The following is a 16,674-nucleotide window of genomic DNA, read 5'->3' as shown; positions in this document are numbered from 1 at the left end:
CACAGTTAGTCCATTAGTTTGACTGAGCAGTAGTGTCCCCATTCCACAGTTAGTCCATTAGTCTGACTGAGCAGTAGTGTCCCCATGCCACAGTTAGTCCATTAGTTTGACTGAGCAGTAGTGTCCCCATTCCACAGTTAGTCCATTAGTCTGACTGAGCAGTAGTGTCCCCATTCCACAGTTAGTCCATTAGTCTGACTGAGCAGTAGTGTCCCCATTCCACAGTTAGTCCATTAGTCTGACTGAGCAGTAGTGTCCCCATTCCACAGTTAGTCCATTTGACTGACTGAGCAGTAGTGTCCCCATTCCACAGTTAGTCCATTTGACTGAGCAGTAGTGTCCCCATTCCACAGTTAGTCCATTAGTCTGACTGAGCAGTAGTGTCCCCATTCCACAGTTAGTCCATTAGTCTGACTGAGCAGTAGTGTGGGAACTATCCCAGTAGACATTATGAGAGAGGCAGTAGTGTTGGAACTATCCCAGTAGACATTATGAGAGAGCAGTAGTGTGGGAACTATCCCAGTAGACATTATGAGAGAGGTAGTAGTGTGGGAACTATCCCAGTAGACATTATGAGAGAGGCAGTAGTGTGGGAACTATCCCAGTAGACATTATGAGAGAGGTAGTAGTGTGGGAACTATCCCAGTAGACATTATGAGAGAGGTAGTAGTGTGGGAACTATCCCAGTAGACATTATGAGAGAGGCAGTAGTGTGGGAACTATCCCAGTAGACATTATGAGAGAGGCAGAGTGTTGGAACTATCCCAGTAGACCTTATGAGAGAGTAGTGTGGGAACTATCCCAGTAGACATTATGAGAGACAGTGTTATCCCAGTAGACAGAGAGGTAGTAGTGTGGGAACTATCCCAGTAGACATTATAAGAGAGGTAGTAGTGTGGGAACTATCCCAGTAGACATTATGAGAGAGGCAGTAGTGTGGGAACTATCCCAGTAGACATTATGAGAGAGGCAGTAGTGTGGGAACTATCCCAGTAGACATTATGAGAGAGGCAGTAGTGTGGAACTATCCCAGTAGACATTATGAGAGAGGCAGTAGTGTGGGAACTATCCCAGTAGACATTATGAGAGAGGCAGTAGTGTGGGAACTATCCCAGTAGACATTATGAGAGAGGCAGTAGTGTGGGAACTATCCCAGTAGACATTATGAGAGAGGCAGTAGTGTGGGAACTATCCCAGTAGACATTATGAGAGAGGCAGTAGTGTGGGAACTATCCCAGTAGACATTATGAGAGAGGCAGTAGTGTGGGAACTATCCCAGTAGACATTATGAGAGAGGTAGTAGTGTGGGAACTATCCCAGTAGACATTATGAGAGAGGTAGTAGTGTGGGAACTATCAGTAGACCAGTAGACATTATGAGAGAGGCAGTAGTGTGGGAACTATCCCAGTAGACATTATGAGAGAGGCAGTAGTGTGGGAACTATCCCAGTAGACATTATGAGAGAGGTAGTAGTGTGGGAACTATCCCAGTAGACATTATGAGAGAGGTAGTAGTGTGGGAACTATCCCAGTAGAACATTATGAGAGAGGTAGTAGTGTGGGAACTATCCCAGTAGACATTATGAGAGAGGTAGTAGTGTGGGAACTATCCCAGTAGACATTATGAGAGAGGTAGTAGTGTGGGAACTATCCCAGTAGACATTATGAGAGAGAGGAACTATCCCAGTAGTGTTGGAACTATCCCAGTAGACATTATGAGAGAGGCAGTAGTGTGGGAACTATCCCAGTAGACATTATGAGAGAGGCAGTAGTGTTGGAACTATCCCAGTAGACATTAGGGTAAATGTTCTAGTAGTGTGGGAACTATCCCCAGAATGAAACAGTAGAAACTAGAAGGGTAAATGTTCCTCTGAATAAACAACATATTCCTCTTAGCTTTCTCCACTATATCTGGGTTCCTCCCAACCGGCTCCCTATATAGTGCACTACACTTCACAGGGGCTGTTAGGCCTCTAATTAGTCTACTCTATAGGGAATAGGGAGTCATTTGGGACACAGTATTTCTGGTTACCTTCCCTCTGGACAGGGCAGAGCAGGGTAAATACTGATCTAGATTAGGACACAGTATTTCTGGTTACCTTCCCTCTGGACAGGGCAGAGCAGGGTAAATACTGATCTAGATTAGGACACAGTATTTCTGGTTACCTTCCCTCTGGACAGGGCAGAGCAGGGTAAATACTGATCTAGATTAGGACACAGTATTTCTGGTTACCTTCCCTCTGGACAGGGCAGAGCAGGGTAAATACTGATCTAGATTAGGACACAGTATTTCTGGTTACCTTCCCTCTGGACAGGGCAGAGCAGGGTAAATACTGATCTAGATTAGGACACAGTATTTCTGGTTACCTTCCCTCTGGACAGGGCAGAGCAGGGTAAATACTGATCTAGATTAGGACACAGTATTTCTGGTTACCTTCCCTCTGGACAGGGCAGAGCAGGGTAAATACTGATCTAGATTAGGACACAGTATTTCTGGTTACCTTCCCTCTGGACAGGGCAGAGCAGGGTAAATACTGATCTAGATTAGGACACAGTTTTCAGTCCCTGTTTTTATCTGTTGTTTTCTGTGGATTATCAGTTTTTTGGTTACCTTCCCTCTGGACAGGGCAGACGGACAGGAAGACCTGACAGAAACCAGGATATGGATGTGAATTTCTGGACAGAGGAGATGTTCAGTTATTCTCAATTATCAACATGTTTGGAAAGGCAGAAGGGTAAATAACCTAGTCAGTATTAGTAGTTAGTTCCCTTACAGGACTAGTTATGGGCCCATTAACTAGTCAGTAGTTTTAGTATCTGTAGTTTTCTGTTATTATCAGTTTTGGGCGGAAACCTAGTCAGTAGTAGTAGTAGTCTGTTACAGGACTAGTTATGTGTCATAACCTAGTCAGTAGTAGTAGTAATCATGTTTAGGACTAGTTATGGGCCCATAACCTAGTCAGTAGTAGTAGTAGTCTGTTACAGGACTAGTTATGGGCCCATAACCTAGTCAGTAGTAGTAGTAGTCTGTTACAGGACTAGTTATGGGCCCATAACCTAGTCAGTAGTAGTAGTAGTCTGTTACAGGACTAGTTATGGGCCCATAACCTAGTCAGTAGTAGTCTGTTACAGGACTAGTTATGTGTCATAACCTAGTCAGTAGTAGTAGTAGTCTGTTACAGGACTAGTTATGGGCCCATAACCTAGTCAGTAGTAGTAGTCTGTTACAGGACTAGTTCTGTGTCATAACCTAGTCAGTAGTAGTAGTAGTCTGTTACAGGACTAGTTATGGGCCCATAACCTAGTCAGTAGTAGTAGTCTGTTACAGGACTAGTTATGTGTCATAACCTAGTCAGTAGTAGTAGTCTGTTACAGGACTAGTTATGTGTCATAACCTAGTCAGTAGTAGTAGTAGTAGTAGTCTGTTACAGGACTAGTTCTGTGTCATAACCTAGTCAGTAGTAGTCTGTTACAGGACTAGTTATGGGCCCATAACCTAGTCAGCATTAGTAGTCTGTTACCAGGACTAGTTATGTGTCATAACCTAGTCAGTAGTAGTTAGTAGTAGCCCATAACCTAGTCAGCAGTTAGTCACCGGACTAGTTATGTGTCATAACCTAGTCAGTAGTAGTAGTAATCTGTTACAGGACTAGTTATGTGCCCATAACCTAGTCAGTAGTAGTAGTCTGTTACAGGACTAGTTATGTGTCATAACCTAGTCAGTAGTAGTAGTAATCTGTTACAGGACTAGTTATGTGTCATAACCTAGTCAGTAGTAGTAGTAATCTGTTACAGGACTAGTTATGTGTCATAACCTAGTCAGTAGTAGTAGTAATCTGTTACAGGACTAGTTATGTGTCATAACCTAGTCAGTAGTAGTAGTCTTTTACAGGACTAGTTATGTGTCATAACCTAGTCAGTAGTAGTAATCTGTTACAGGACTAGTTATGTGTCATAACCTAGTCAGTAGTAGTAGTAATCTGTTACCGGACTAGTTATGTGTCATAACCTAGTCAGTAGTAGTAGTCTTTTACAGGACTAGTTATGTGTCATAACCTAGTCAGTAGTAGTAATCTGTTACAGGACTAGTTATGTGTCATAACCTAGTCAGTAGTAGTAGTCTTTTACAGGACTAGTTATGTGTCATAACCTAGTCAGTAGTAGTAATCTGTTACAGGACTAGTTATGTGTCATAACCTAGTCAGTAGTAGTAGTAATCTGTTACCGGACTAGTTATGTGTCATAACCTAGTCAGCAGTAGTAGTAGTCTGTTACAGGACTAGTTATGGGCCCATAACCTAGTCAGTAGTAGTACTAGTCTGTTACAGGACTAGTTATGTGTGATTGAAGTGACGTCATGAAAGAGTATTTTGAAAGATCAGCATGTCATCAACCTCCTCAGTGTGCTACAGAGCAACACTGTTTAAATAACGATTAGTGCTATCTGGGATCCTTGGGATGTCCATACCCTAAATCCTAACCTCTAAACCCGAACCTCTAAATCCGAACCTCTAAATCCGAACCTCTAAATCCGAACCTCTAAATCCGAACCTCTAAATCCGAACCTCTAAATCCGAACCCCTAAATCCTAAACCCTAACCGCTAACCCCTAACGCCTAAATCGTAACCCCTAAACCCTAACTCCTAAATCCTAACCCCTAAGTTCCTAAGTTCAATGCATTTAGTTGACTCCCTACTAAGTTCAATGCATTTAGTTGACTCCCTACTGAGTTCAATACATTTAGTTGACTCCCTACTAAGTTCAATGCATTTAGTTGACTCCCTACTAAGTTCAATGCATTTAGTTGACTCCCTACTAAGTTCAATGCATTTAGTTGACTCCCTACTAAGTTCAATCATTTAGTTGATTCCCTACTAAATTCAATCTTATAGTTGATTCCCTACTGAGTTCAATACAGTGTGGGCCTGACACTGAGGGCGAGTGGGCCTGACACTGAGGGCGAGTGGGCCTGACACTGAGGGCGAGTGGGCCTGACACTGAGGGCGAGTGGGCCTGACACTGGGGAGGAGTGGGCCTGACACTGGGGAGGAGTGGGCCTGACACTGGGGAGGAGTGGGCCTGACACTGGGGGCGAGTGGGCCTGACACTGGGGAGGAGTGGGCCCGACACAGGGGAGGAGTGGGCCCGACACTGGGGAGGAGTGGGCCCGACACTGGGGGCGAGTGGGCCTGACACTGGGGGCGAGTGGGCCTGACACTGGGGAGGAGTGGGCCTGACACTGGGGCTGCAACATTGACAGTTTTGGTGTAACATGGCTACCCTCTATTTGTCTCCTCAGAGCTGCAGAAGGAGGAAGATGAGGAACAGGGTCGTCATGGGTACCGTCCGGATCGCCCTCCAGCCCCACGTAGAGTCAGCTTCAGCCAGGACACCTCTCACCCCTACTACGATGTGGCTCGACACGGGATCCTACAGGTCACAGGTAACCAGGACACCTCTCACCCCTACTACGATGTGGCTCGACATGGGATCCTACAGGTCACAGGTAACCAGGACACCTCTCACCCCTACTACGATGTGGCCACAGGTATCCTACAGGCCACAGGGATCCCACAGGGATCCGACAGGTCACAGGGATCCTACAGGGGTCCTACAGGTCACAGGGATCCTACAGGTCACAGGGATTCTACAGGGATCCTACAGGGATCCGACAGGTCACAGGGATTCTACAGGTCACAGGGATCCTACAGGGATCCTACAGGGATCCGACAGGTCACAGGGATCCTACAGGGATCCGACAGGGATCCGACAGGTCACAGGGATCCTACAGGTCACAGGGATCCTACAGGTCACAGGGATCCTACAGGTCACAGGGATCCTACAGGTCACAGGGATTCTACAGGTCACAGGGATCCGACAGGTCACAGGGATCCGACAGGTCACAGGGATCCGACAGGTCACAGGGATCCGACAGGTCACAGGGATCCGACAGGTCACAGGGATCCGACAGGTCACAGGGATCCGACAGGTCACAGGGATCCGACAGGTCACAGGGATCCGACAGGTCACACCTCCTAACCCTAACCCTTGGCACACCTGTATTTGGGAGTATCTCCCATTCTTCTCTGCAGATCCTCTCAAGCTCTGTCAGGTTGGATGGGGAGCGTCGCTGCACAGCTATTTTCAGGTCCCTCCAGAGATGTTTGATCGGGTTCAAGTCCGGCCTCTGGCTGGGCCACTCAAGGAGATTCAGAGACTTGTCCCAAAGCCACTCCTGTGTTGTCTTGGCTGTGTGCTTAGGGTCGTTGTCCTATTGGAAGGTGAACATTCGCCCCAGTCTGAGCGTCCTGAGCGCTCTGGAGCAGGTTTTCATCAAGGATCTCTCTGTACTTTGCTCCGTTCATCTTCCCTCGATCCTGACTAGTCTCCCAGTCCCTGCCGCTGAAAAGCATCCCCACAGCATGATGTTACCACCACCATGCTTCACTGTAGGGATGGTGCCAGGTTTCCTCCAGACGTGACGCTTGACATTCAGGTCAAAGAGTTCAATCTTGTTTTCATCAGACCAGAGAATCTTGTTTCTCATCGTCTGAGTCCTTTCGGTGCCTTTTGGCAAACTCCAAGTGAGGCTCTCATGTGCCTTTTTGCAACTCAAGCGGGCTGTCATGGGCATATTACTGAGGAGTGGCTTCCGTCTGGCCACTCTACCATAAAGGCCTGATTGGTGGAGTGCTGCAGAAATGGTTGTCCTTCTGGAAGGTTCTCCCATCTCCACAAAGGAACTATGGAGCTCTGTCAGAGTGACCACCCTCACCTCCCTGACCAAGGCCCCTCTCCCCAGATTGCTCAGTTTGGCCGGGCAGCCAGCACTAGGAAGAGTCTTGGTGGTTCCAGACTTCTTCCATTTAAGGATGATGGAGGCCACTGTGTTCTTGGGGACCTTCAATGCTGCTGATATTTTTTGGTACCCCAGATCTGTGCCTGGACACAAACCTGTCTCGGAGCTCTACGGACAATTCCTTCGACCTCATGGCTTGGTTTTTGTTCTGACATGCACTGTCAACTGTGGGACCTTATATAGACAGGTGTGTGCCTTTCCAAATCATGTTCAATCAATAGAATTTACCACAAGTGGACTCCAAGTTGTAGAAACATCTCAAGGATGATCAATGGAAACAGGATGCGCCTGAGCTCAATTTCGAGACTCATAGCAAAGAGTCTGAATCGTTGTGTAAATAAGGTATGTGTGTTCTTTATTTTTTATAGATTAAAAAAAAAATCAAGTTTTGCTTTGGCATTTTGTGGTAATGTGTGTCGATCGATGAGGAAAATATTTATTTAATAGATTTTAGGAAAAGGCTGTAACAAAAGGGTCTGAATACTTCCTGAATGCCCTGTATCCTGTTGGGTCAACCTGTCCTAAAGGTGAAGGGGTCTGAATACTTCCTGTATCCTGTTGGGTCAACCTGTCCTAAAGGTGAAGGGGTCTGAATGCCCTGTATCCTGTTGGGTCAACCTGTCCTAAAGGTGAAAGGGTCTGAATGCCCTGTATCCTGTTGGGTCAACCTGTCCTAAAGGTGAAGGGGTCTGAATACTTCCTGTATCCTGTTGGGTCAACCTGTCCTAAAGGTGAAGGGGTCTGAATATCCTGTTGGGTCAACCTGAAGGTGAAGGGGCTGAATCTTCCTGTATCCTGTTGGGTCAACCTGTCCTAAAGGTGAAGGGGTCTGAATACTTCCTGTATCCTGTTGGGTCAACCTGTCCTAAAGGTGAAGGGGTCTGAATACTTCCTGTATCCTGTTGGGTCAACCTGTCCTAAAGGTGAAAGGGTCTGAATGCCCTGTATCCTGTTGGGTCAACCTGTCCTAAAGGTGAAGGGGTCTGAATGCCCTGTATCCTGTTGGGTCAACCTGTCCTAAAGGTGAAAGGGTCTGAATACTTCCTGAATGCCCTGTATCCTGTTGGGTCAACCTGTCCTAAAGGTGAAGGGGTCTGAATACTTCCTGAATGCCCTGTATCCTGTTGGGTCAACCTGTCCTAAAGGTGAAGGGGTCTGAATACTTCCTGAATGCCCTGTATCCTGTTGGGTCAACCTGTCCTAAAGGTGAAAGGGTCTGAATACTTCCTGAATGCCCTGTATCCTGTTGGGTCAACCTGTCCTAAAGGTGAAAGGGGTCTGAATCAACCTTCCTGAATGCCCTGTATCCTGTTGGGTCAACCTGTCCTAAAGGTGAAAGGGTCTGAATACTTCCTGAATGCCCTGTATCCTGTTGGGTCAACCTGTCCTAAAGGTGAAGAAATATTCCAGGGTCTGAATACTTCCTGAATGCCCTGTCAAAATCCTGCAATTGGGTCAACCTGTCCTAAAGGTGAAGGGGTCTGAATACTTCCTGAATGCCCTGTATCCTGTTGGGTCAACCTGTTCCAAAATGGGCAATGAAGGGGTCGATGTTCCTAAATGGCAGCATTTACCTGGCAGGAGGCTATGAGCACCAATGCACCTGGTTGAGGTCAATCCCAATGCACCTGGCAGGAAAGGTGCAAGGGGTCTGAATAATTCCTGAATGCCCTGTATCCTGTTGGGTCAACCTGTCCAATGCAAAGGTGAAACCTGGGGTCTGAGCACCAATGTACCTGGCAGGAATGAGCACCTGTACCTGGCAGGAGGCTTGGGTCATGCACCTGGCAGGAGGTCCTAAAGGTGAAAGGGTCTGGCAGGAAGCTATGTGCACCAATGTACCTGGCAGGAGGTATGAGCACCAATGTACCTGGCAGGAGGCTATGAGCACCAATGTACCTGGCAGGAGGCTATGAGCACCAATGTACCTGGCAGGAGGCTATGAGCACCAATGCACCTGGCAGGAGGCTATCCAATGTACCTGGCAGGAGGCTATGAGCACCAATGTACCTAAATGGCAGCATTGCACCTGGCAGGAGGCTATGAGCAGCAATGTACCTGGCAGGAATGAGCACCAATGTATCCTAAATGGTCAGCATTGCACCTGGCAGGAGGCTATGAGCAGCAATACCTGGCAGGAGGCTATGAGCACCAATGTACCTAAATGGCAGCATTGCACCTGGCAGGAGGCTATGAGCACCAATGTACCTAAATGGCAGCAATGTACCTGGCAGGATCAAAGCACCAATGTTAAATGGCAGCATTGTACCTGGCAGGAGGCTATGAGCAGCAATGTACCTGGCAGGAGGCTATGAGCACCAATGTACCTAAATGGCAGCATTTTACCTGGCAGGAGGCTATGAGCAGCAATGTACCTGGCAGGAGGCTATGAGCACCAATGTACCTAAATGGCAGCATTTCACCTGGCAGGAGGCTATGAGCACCAATGTACCTAAATGGCAGCATTTCACCTGGCAGGAGGCTATGAGCAGCAATGTACCTGGCAGGAGCACCAATGTACCTAAATGGCAGCATTGTACCTGGCAGGAGGCTATGAGCACCAATGTACCTAAATGGCAGCATTGCACCTGGCAGGAGGCTATGAGCACAATGTTCCTAAATGGCAGCATTGCACCTGGCAGGAGGCTATGAGCACCAATGCACCTGGCAGGAGGCTATGAGCACCAATGCACCTGGCAGGAGGCTATGAGCACCAATGCACCTGGCAGGAGGCTATGAGCACCAATGTACCTGGCAGGAGGCTATGAGCACCAATTCACCTGGCAGGAGGCTATGAGCACCAATGTACCTGGCAGGAGGCTATGAGCACCAATGTACCTGGCAGGAGGCTATGAGCACCAATGTACCTGGCAGGAGGCTATGAGCACCAATGCACCTGGCAGGAGGCTATGAGCACCAATGCACCTGGCAGGAGGCTATGAGCACCAATGCACCTGGCAGGAGGCTATGAGCACCAATGCACCTGGCAGGAGGCTATGAGCACCAATGTACCTGGCAGGAGGCTATGAGCACCAATGTACCTGGCAGGAGGCTATGAGCACCAATGTACCTGGCAGGAGGCTATGAGTACCAATGCACCTGGCAGGAGGCTATGAGCACCAATGTACCTGGCAGGAGGCCATGAGCACCAATGTACCTGGCAGGAGGCTATGAGCACCAATGTACCTGGCAGGAGGCTATGAGCACCAATGCACCTGGCAGGAGGCTATGAGGACCAATGTACCTGGCAGGAGGCCATGAGCACCAATGTACCTGGCAGGAAGCTATGTGCACCAATGTACCTGGCAGGAGGCTATGAGCACCAATGTACCTGGCAGGAATGAGCACCAATGCACCTGGCAGGAGGCTATGAGCACCAATGCACCTGGCAGGAGGCTATGAGCACCAATGTACCTGGCAGGAGGCTATGAGCACCAATGTACCTGGCAGGAGGCTATGAGCACCAATGCACCTGGCAGGAGGCTATGAGCAGCAATGTACCTGGCAGGAGGCTATGAGCACCAATGTACCTAAATGGCAGCATTGCACCTGGCAGGAGGCTATGAGCAGCAATGTACCTGGCAGGAGGCTATGAGCACCAATGTACCTAAATGGCAGCATTGCACCTGGCAGGAGGCTATGAGCAGCAATGTACCTGGCAGGAGGCTATGAGCACCAATGTACCTAAATGGCAGCATTGCACCTGGCAGGAGGCTATGAGCACCAATGTACCTAAATGGCAGCAATGTACCTGGCAGGAGGCTATGAGCACCAATGTACCTAAATGGCAGCATTTCACCTGGCAGGAGGCTATGAGCAGCAATGTACCTGGCAGGAGGCTATGAGCACCAATGTACCTAAATGGCAGCATTGTACCTGGCAGGAGGCTATGAGCACCAATGTACCTAAATGGCAGCATTGCACCTGGCAGGAGGCTATGAGCACAATGTTCCTAAATGGCAGCATTGCACCTGGCAGGAGGCTATGAGCACCAATGCACCTGGCAGGAGGCTATGAGCACCAATGCACCTGGCAGGAGGCTATGAGCACCAATGCACCTGGCAGGAGGCTATGAGCACCAATTCACCTGGCAGGAGGCTATGAGCACCAAATTCACCTGGCAGGAGGCTATGAGCACCAATGTACCTGGCAGGAGGCTATGAGCACCAATGTACCTGGCAGGAGGCTATGAGCACCAATTCACCTGGCAGGAGGCTATGAGCACCAATGTACCTGGCAGGAGGCTATGAGCACCAATGTACCTGGCAGGAGGCTATGAGCACCAATGTACCTGGCAGGAGGCTATGAGCACCAATGTACCTGGCAGGAGGCTATGAGCACCAATGCACCTGGCAGGAGGCTATGAGCACCAATGCACCTGGCAGGAGGCTATGAGCACCAATGCACCTGGCAGGAGGCTATGAGCACCAATGCACCTGGCAGGAGGCTATGAGCACCAATGTACCTGGCAGGAGGCTATGAGCACCAATGTACCTGGCAGGAGGCTATGAGCACCAATGTACCTGGCAGGAGGCTATGAGTACCAATGCACCTGGCAGGAGGCTATGAGGACCAATGTACCTGGCAGGAGGCCATGAGCACCAATGTACCTGGCAGGAGGCTATGAGCACCAATGTACCTGGCAGGAGGCTATGAGTACCAATGCACCTGGCAGGAGGCTATGAGGACCAATGTACCTGGCAGGAGGCCATGAGCACCAATGTACCTGGCAGGAAGCTATGTGCACCAATGTACCTGGCAGGAGGCTATGAGCACCAATGTACCTGGCAGGAGGCTATGAGCACCAATGTACCTGGCAGGAGGCTATGAGCACCAATGCACCTGGCAGGAGGCTATGAGCACCAATGTACCTGGCAGGAGGCTATGAGCACCAATGTACCTGGCAGGAGGCTATGAGCACCAATGCACCTGGCAGGAGGCTATGAGCAGCAATGTACCTGGCAGGAGGCTATGAGCACCAATGTACCTAAATGGCAGCATTGCACCTGGCAGGAGGCTATGAGCAGCAATGTACCTGGCAGGAGGCTATGAGCACCAATGTACCTAAATGGCAGCATTGCACCTGGCAGGAGGCTATGAGCAGCAATGTACCTGGCAGGAGGCTATGAGCACCAATGTACCTAAATGGCAGCATTGCACCTGGCAGGAGGCTATGAGCACCAATGTACCTAAATGGCAGCAATGTACCTGGCAGGAGGCTATGAGCACCAATGTACCTAAATGGCAGCATTGTACCTGGCAGGAGGCTATGAGCAGCAATGTACCTGGCAGGAGGCTATGAGCACCAATGTACCTAAATGGCAGCATTGCACCTGGCAGGAGGCTATGAGCAGCAATGTACCTGGCAGGAGGCTATGAGCACCAATGTACCTAAATGGCAGCATTGCACCTGGCAGGAGGCTATGAGCACCAATGTACCTAAATGGCAGCATTTCACCTGGCAGGAGGCTATGAGCACCAATGTACCTAAATGGCAGCATTGTACCTGGCAGGAGGCTATGAGCACCAATGTACCTAAATGGCAGCATTGCACCTGGCAGGAGGCTATGAGCACAATGTTCCTAAATGGCAGCATTGCACCTGGCAGGAGGCTATGAGCACCAATGCACCTGGCAGGAGGCTATGAGCACCAATGCACCTGGCAGGAGGCTATGAGCACCAATGCACCTGGCAGGAGGCTATGAGCACCAATTCACCTGGCAGGAGGCTATGAGCACCAAATTCACCTGGCAGGAGGCTATGAGCACCAATGTACCTGGCAGGAGGCTATGAGCACCAATTCACCTGGCAGGAGGCTATGAGCACCAATTCACCTGGCAGGAGGCTATGAGCACCAATGTACCTGGCAGGAGGCTATGAGCACCAATGTACCTGGCAGGAGGCTATGAGCACCAATGTACCTGGCAGGAGGCTATGAGCACCAATTCACCTGGCAGGAGGCTATGAGCACCAATGCACCTGGCAGGAGGCTATGAGCACCAATGCACCTGGCAGGAGGCTATGAGCACCAATGCACCTGGCAGGAGGCTATGAGCACCAATGCACCTGGCAGGAGGCTATGAGCACCAATGCACCTGGCAGGAGGCTATGAGCACCAATGTACCTGGCAGGAGGCTATGAGCACCAATTTACCTGGCAGGAGGCTATGAGCACCAATGCACCTGGCAGGAGGCTATGAGCACCAATGCACCTGGCAGGAGGCTATGAGCACCAATGTACCTGGCAGGAGGCTATGAGCACCAATGCACCTGGCAGGAGGCTATGAGCACCAATGCACCTGGCAGGAGGCTATGAGCACCAATGCACCTGGCAGGAGGCTATGAGCACCAGTGTACCTGGCAGGAGGCTATGAGCACCAATGTACCTAAATGGCAGCATTGTACCTGGCAGGAGGCTATGAGCACCAATGTACCTAAATGGCAGCATTGCACCTGGCAGGAGGCTATGAGCACAATGTTCCTAAATGGCAGCATTGCACCTGGCAGGAGGCTATGAGCACCAATGCACCTGGCAGGAGGCTATGAGCACCAATGCACCTGGCAGGAGGCTATGAGCACCAATGCACCTGGCAGGAGGCTATGAGCACCAATTCACCTGGCAGGAGGCTATGAGCACCAATGGACCTAAATGGCAGCATTTCACCTGGCAGGAGGCTATGAGCACAATGTTCCTAAATGGCAGCATTTACCTGGCAGGAGGCTATGAGCACCAATGCACCTGGCAGGAGGCTATGATCACCAATGCACCTGGCAGGAGGCTATGAGCACCAATGCACCTGGCAGGAGGCTATGAGCACCAATGCACCTGGCAGGAGGCTATGAGCACCAATGTACCTGGCAGGAGGCTATGAGCACCAATGTACCTGGCAGGAGGCTATGAGCACCAATGTACCTGGCAGGAGGCTATGAGTACCAATGCACCTGGCAGGAGGCTATGAGGACCAATGTACCTGGCAGGAGGCCATGAGCACCAATGTACCTGGCAGGAGGCTATGAGCACCAATGTACCTGGCAGGAGGCTATGAGCACCAATGTACCTGGCAGGAGGCTATGAGCACCAATGTACCTGGCAGGAGGCTATGAGCACCAATTCACCTGGCAGGAGGCTATGAGCACCAATGCACCCGGCAGGAGGCTATGAGCACCAATGCACCCGGCAGGAGGCTATGAGCACCAATGCACCCGGCAGGAGGCTATGAGCACCAATGCACCCGGCAGGAGGCTATGAGCACCAATGCACCCGGCAGGAGGCTATGAGCACCAATGTACCTGGCAGGAGGCTATGAGCACCAATGCACCTGGCAGGAGGCTATGAGCACCAATGGACCTGGCAGGAGGCTATGAGCACCAATGGACCTGGCAGGAGGCTATGAGCACCAATGCACCTGGCAGGAGGCTATGAGCACCAATGGACCTGGCAGGAGGCTATGAGCACCAATGCACCTGGCAGGAGGCTATGAGCACCAATGTACCTGGCAGGAGGCTATGAGCACCAATGCACCTGGCAGGAGGCTATGAGCACCAATGCACCTGGCAGGAGGCTATGAGCACCAATGCACCTGGCAGGAGGCTATGAGCACCAGTGTACCTGGCAGGAGGCTATGAGCACCAATTCACCTGGCAGGAGGCTATGAGCACCATTAATTAGCGGGGAAAACACCATTCTCAAAGTGATTCTCCGTGTGATGCTGTCTTATAAAGGTGCATTGTTTTTATGGTGAAAAATTATCTTCCCCAAAAACTGTAAACTGACAGGGTGTCTATGTGTTCCAGTTAGGCTCTACACCGGTTCTAATAAGGATTAATGTGCTGATGTGCTCTCTCTCTCTCTCCTGTTCTCTCTGTTTTCTCTCTGTTCTCTCTCTCTCCTCCTGTTCTCTCTGCTCTCCTCCTCCTGTTCTCTCTCCTCTCTCCTCCTCCTGTTCTCTCTGTTCTCTCTGTTCTCTCTCCTCCTGTTCTCTCTGTTTTCTCTCTGCTCTCTCCTCCTCCTGTTCTCTCTGCTCTCTCCTCCTCCTGTTCTCTCTGTTTTCTCTCTGCTCTCTCCTCCTCCTGTTCTCTCTGCTCTCTCCTCCTCCTGTTCTCTCTGCTCTCTCCTCCTCCTGTTCTCTCTGTTTTCTCTCTGCTCTCTCCTCCTCCTGTTCTCTCTGCTCTCTCCTCCTCCTGTTCTCTCTGCTCTCTCCTCCTCCTGTTCTCTCTGTTTTCTCTCTGCTCTCTCCTCCTCCTGTTCTCTCTGCTCTCTCCTCCTCCTGTTCTCTCTGCTCTCTCCTCCTCCTGTTCTCTCTGTTTTCTCTCTGCTCTCTCCTCCTCCTGTTCTCTCTGTTCTCTCTGTTCTCTCTCCTCCTGTTCTCTCTGTTTTCTCTCTGCTCTCTCCTCCTCCTGTTCTCTCTGCTCTCTCCTCCTCCTGTTCTCTCTGCTCTCTCCTCCTCCTGTTCTCTCTGTTTTCTCTCTGCTCTCTCCTCCTCCTGTTCTCTCTGCTCTCTCCTCCTCCTGTTCTCTCTGCTCTCTCCTCCTCCTGTTCTCTCTGTTTTCTCTCTGCTCTCTCCTCCTCCTGTTCTCTCTGCTCTCTCCTCCTCCTGTTCTCTCTGTTTTCTCTCTGCTCTCTCCTCCTCCTGTTCTCTCTGCTCTCTCCTCCTCCTGTTCTCTCTGTTCTCTCCTCCTCCTGTTCTCTCTGTTTTCTCTCTGTTCTCTCTGTTCTCTCCTCCTCCTGTTCTCTGTTTTCTCTCTGTTATCTCTGCTCCTGTTCTCTCTCTCTCCTCCTGTTCTCTCTCCTCTCTCCTCCTGTTCTCTCTCCTCTCTCCTCCTCCTGTTCTCTCTGTTCTCTCTGTTCTCTCTCTGTTATCTCTGCTCCTGTTCTCTGTTCTCTCTCTCTCCTCCTGTTCTCTCTCTCTTCCTGTTCTCTCTCTCCTCCTGTTCTCTCTCTCCTCCCGTTCTCTCTCTCTCTTCTGTTCTCTCTCTCTCTCCTCCTGTTCTCTCTGTTCTCTCCAGGTGATGATAACTATGGCAGGAAGCTAGTGATCTTCAGTAGCTGCCTGATGCCCCCCTCCCATCAGCTCAACCACCACCACCTACTGCAGTGAGTCAGGACAACCATCATACGATATGTGTTGTTTATGTACACCTGACCTTAAGTAGCTCTATGTAATCCATATCTACCTCTATGGTCTGTTCTGCTCTATGTAGTCCATATCTACCTCTATGGTCTGTTCTGCTCTATGTAGTCCATATCTACCTCTATGGTCTGTTCTGCTCTATGTAGTCCATATCTACCTCTATGGTCTGTTCTGCTCTATGTAGTCCATATCTACCTCTATGGTCTGTTCTGCTCTATGTAGTCCATATCTACCTCTATGGTCTGTTCTGCTCTATGTAGTCCATATCTACCTCTATGGTCTGGTCTGTTCTGCTCTATGTAGTCCATATCTACCTCTATAGTCTGTTCTGCTCTATGTAGTCCATATCTACCTCTATGGTCTGTTCTGCTCTATGTAGTCCATATCTACCTCTATGGTCTGTTCTGCTCTATGTAGTCCATATCTACCTCTATGGTCTGTTCTGCTCTATGTAGTCCATATCTACCTCTATGGTCTGTTCTGCTCTATGTAGTCCATATCTACCTCTATGGTCTGTTCTGCTCTATGTAGTCCATATCTACCTCTATGGTCTGTTCTGCTCTATGTAGTCCATATCTACCTCTATGGTCTGTTCTGCTCTATGTAGTCCATATCTACCTCTATGGTCTGTTCTGCTCTATGTAGTCCATATCTACCTCTATGGTCTGTTCTGCTCTATGTAGTC

General features: G+C 49.7%; 1 protein-coding gene across 1 annotated transcript in view; it reads left to right on the top strand.

Moving 5' to 3' along the window:
• Nucleotides 1-16,674, top strand: part of LOC123995839 (rho GTPase-activating protein 8-like) — a 45,896-nt gene that overhangs the window by 12,402 nt on the left and 16,820 nt on the right. Inside the window, exons 3-4 of the mRNA XM_046299522.1 lie at nucleotides 5,300-5,443; nucleotides 15,865-15,952. Of these exons, the coding sequence (XP_046155478.1) occupies nucleotides 5,300-5,443; nucleotides 15,865-15,952 (232 nt within the window). The remainder of the gene's footprint in view (nucleotides 1-5,299; nucleotides 5,444-15,864; nucleotides 15,953-16,674) is intronic.

The sequence above is a fragment of the Oncorhynchus gorbuscha genome, linkage group LG14 (genome assembly GCF_021184085.1).
Source record: "Oncorhynchus gorbuscha isolate QuinsamMale2020 ecotype Even-year linkage group LG14, OgorEven_v1.0, whole genome shotgun sequence".
In the NCBI taxonomy this organism is placed as follows: domain Eukaryota; kingdom Metazoa; phylum Chordata; class Actinopteri; order Salmoniformes; family Salmonidae; genus Oncorhynchus; species Oncorhynchus gorbuscha.
Note: the sequence above shows the minus strand (reverse complement) of the source record. Positions and strands in the feature narration are given on the sequence as shown.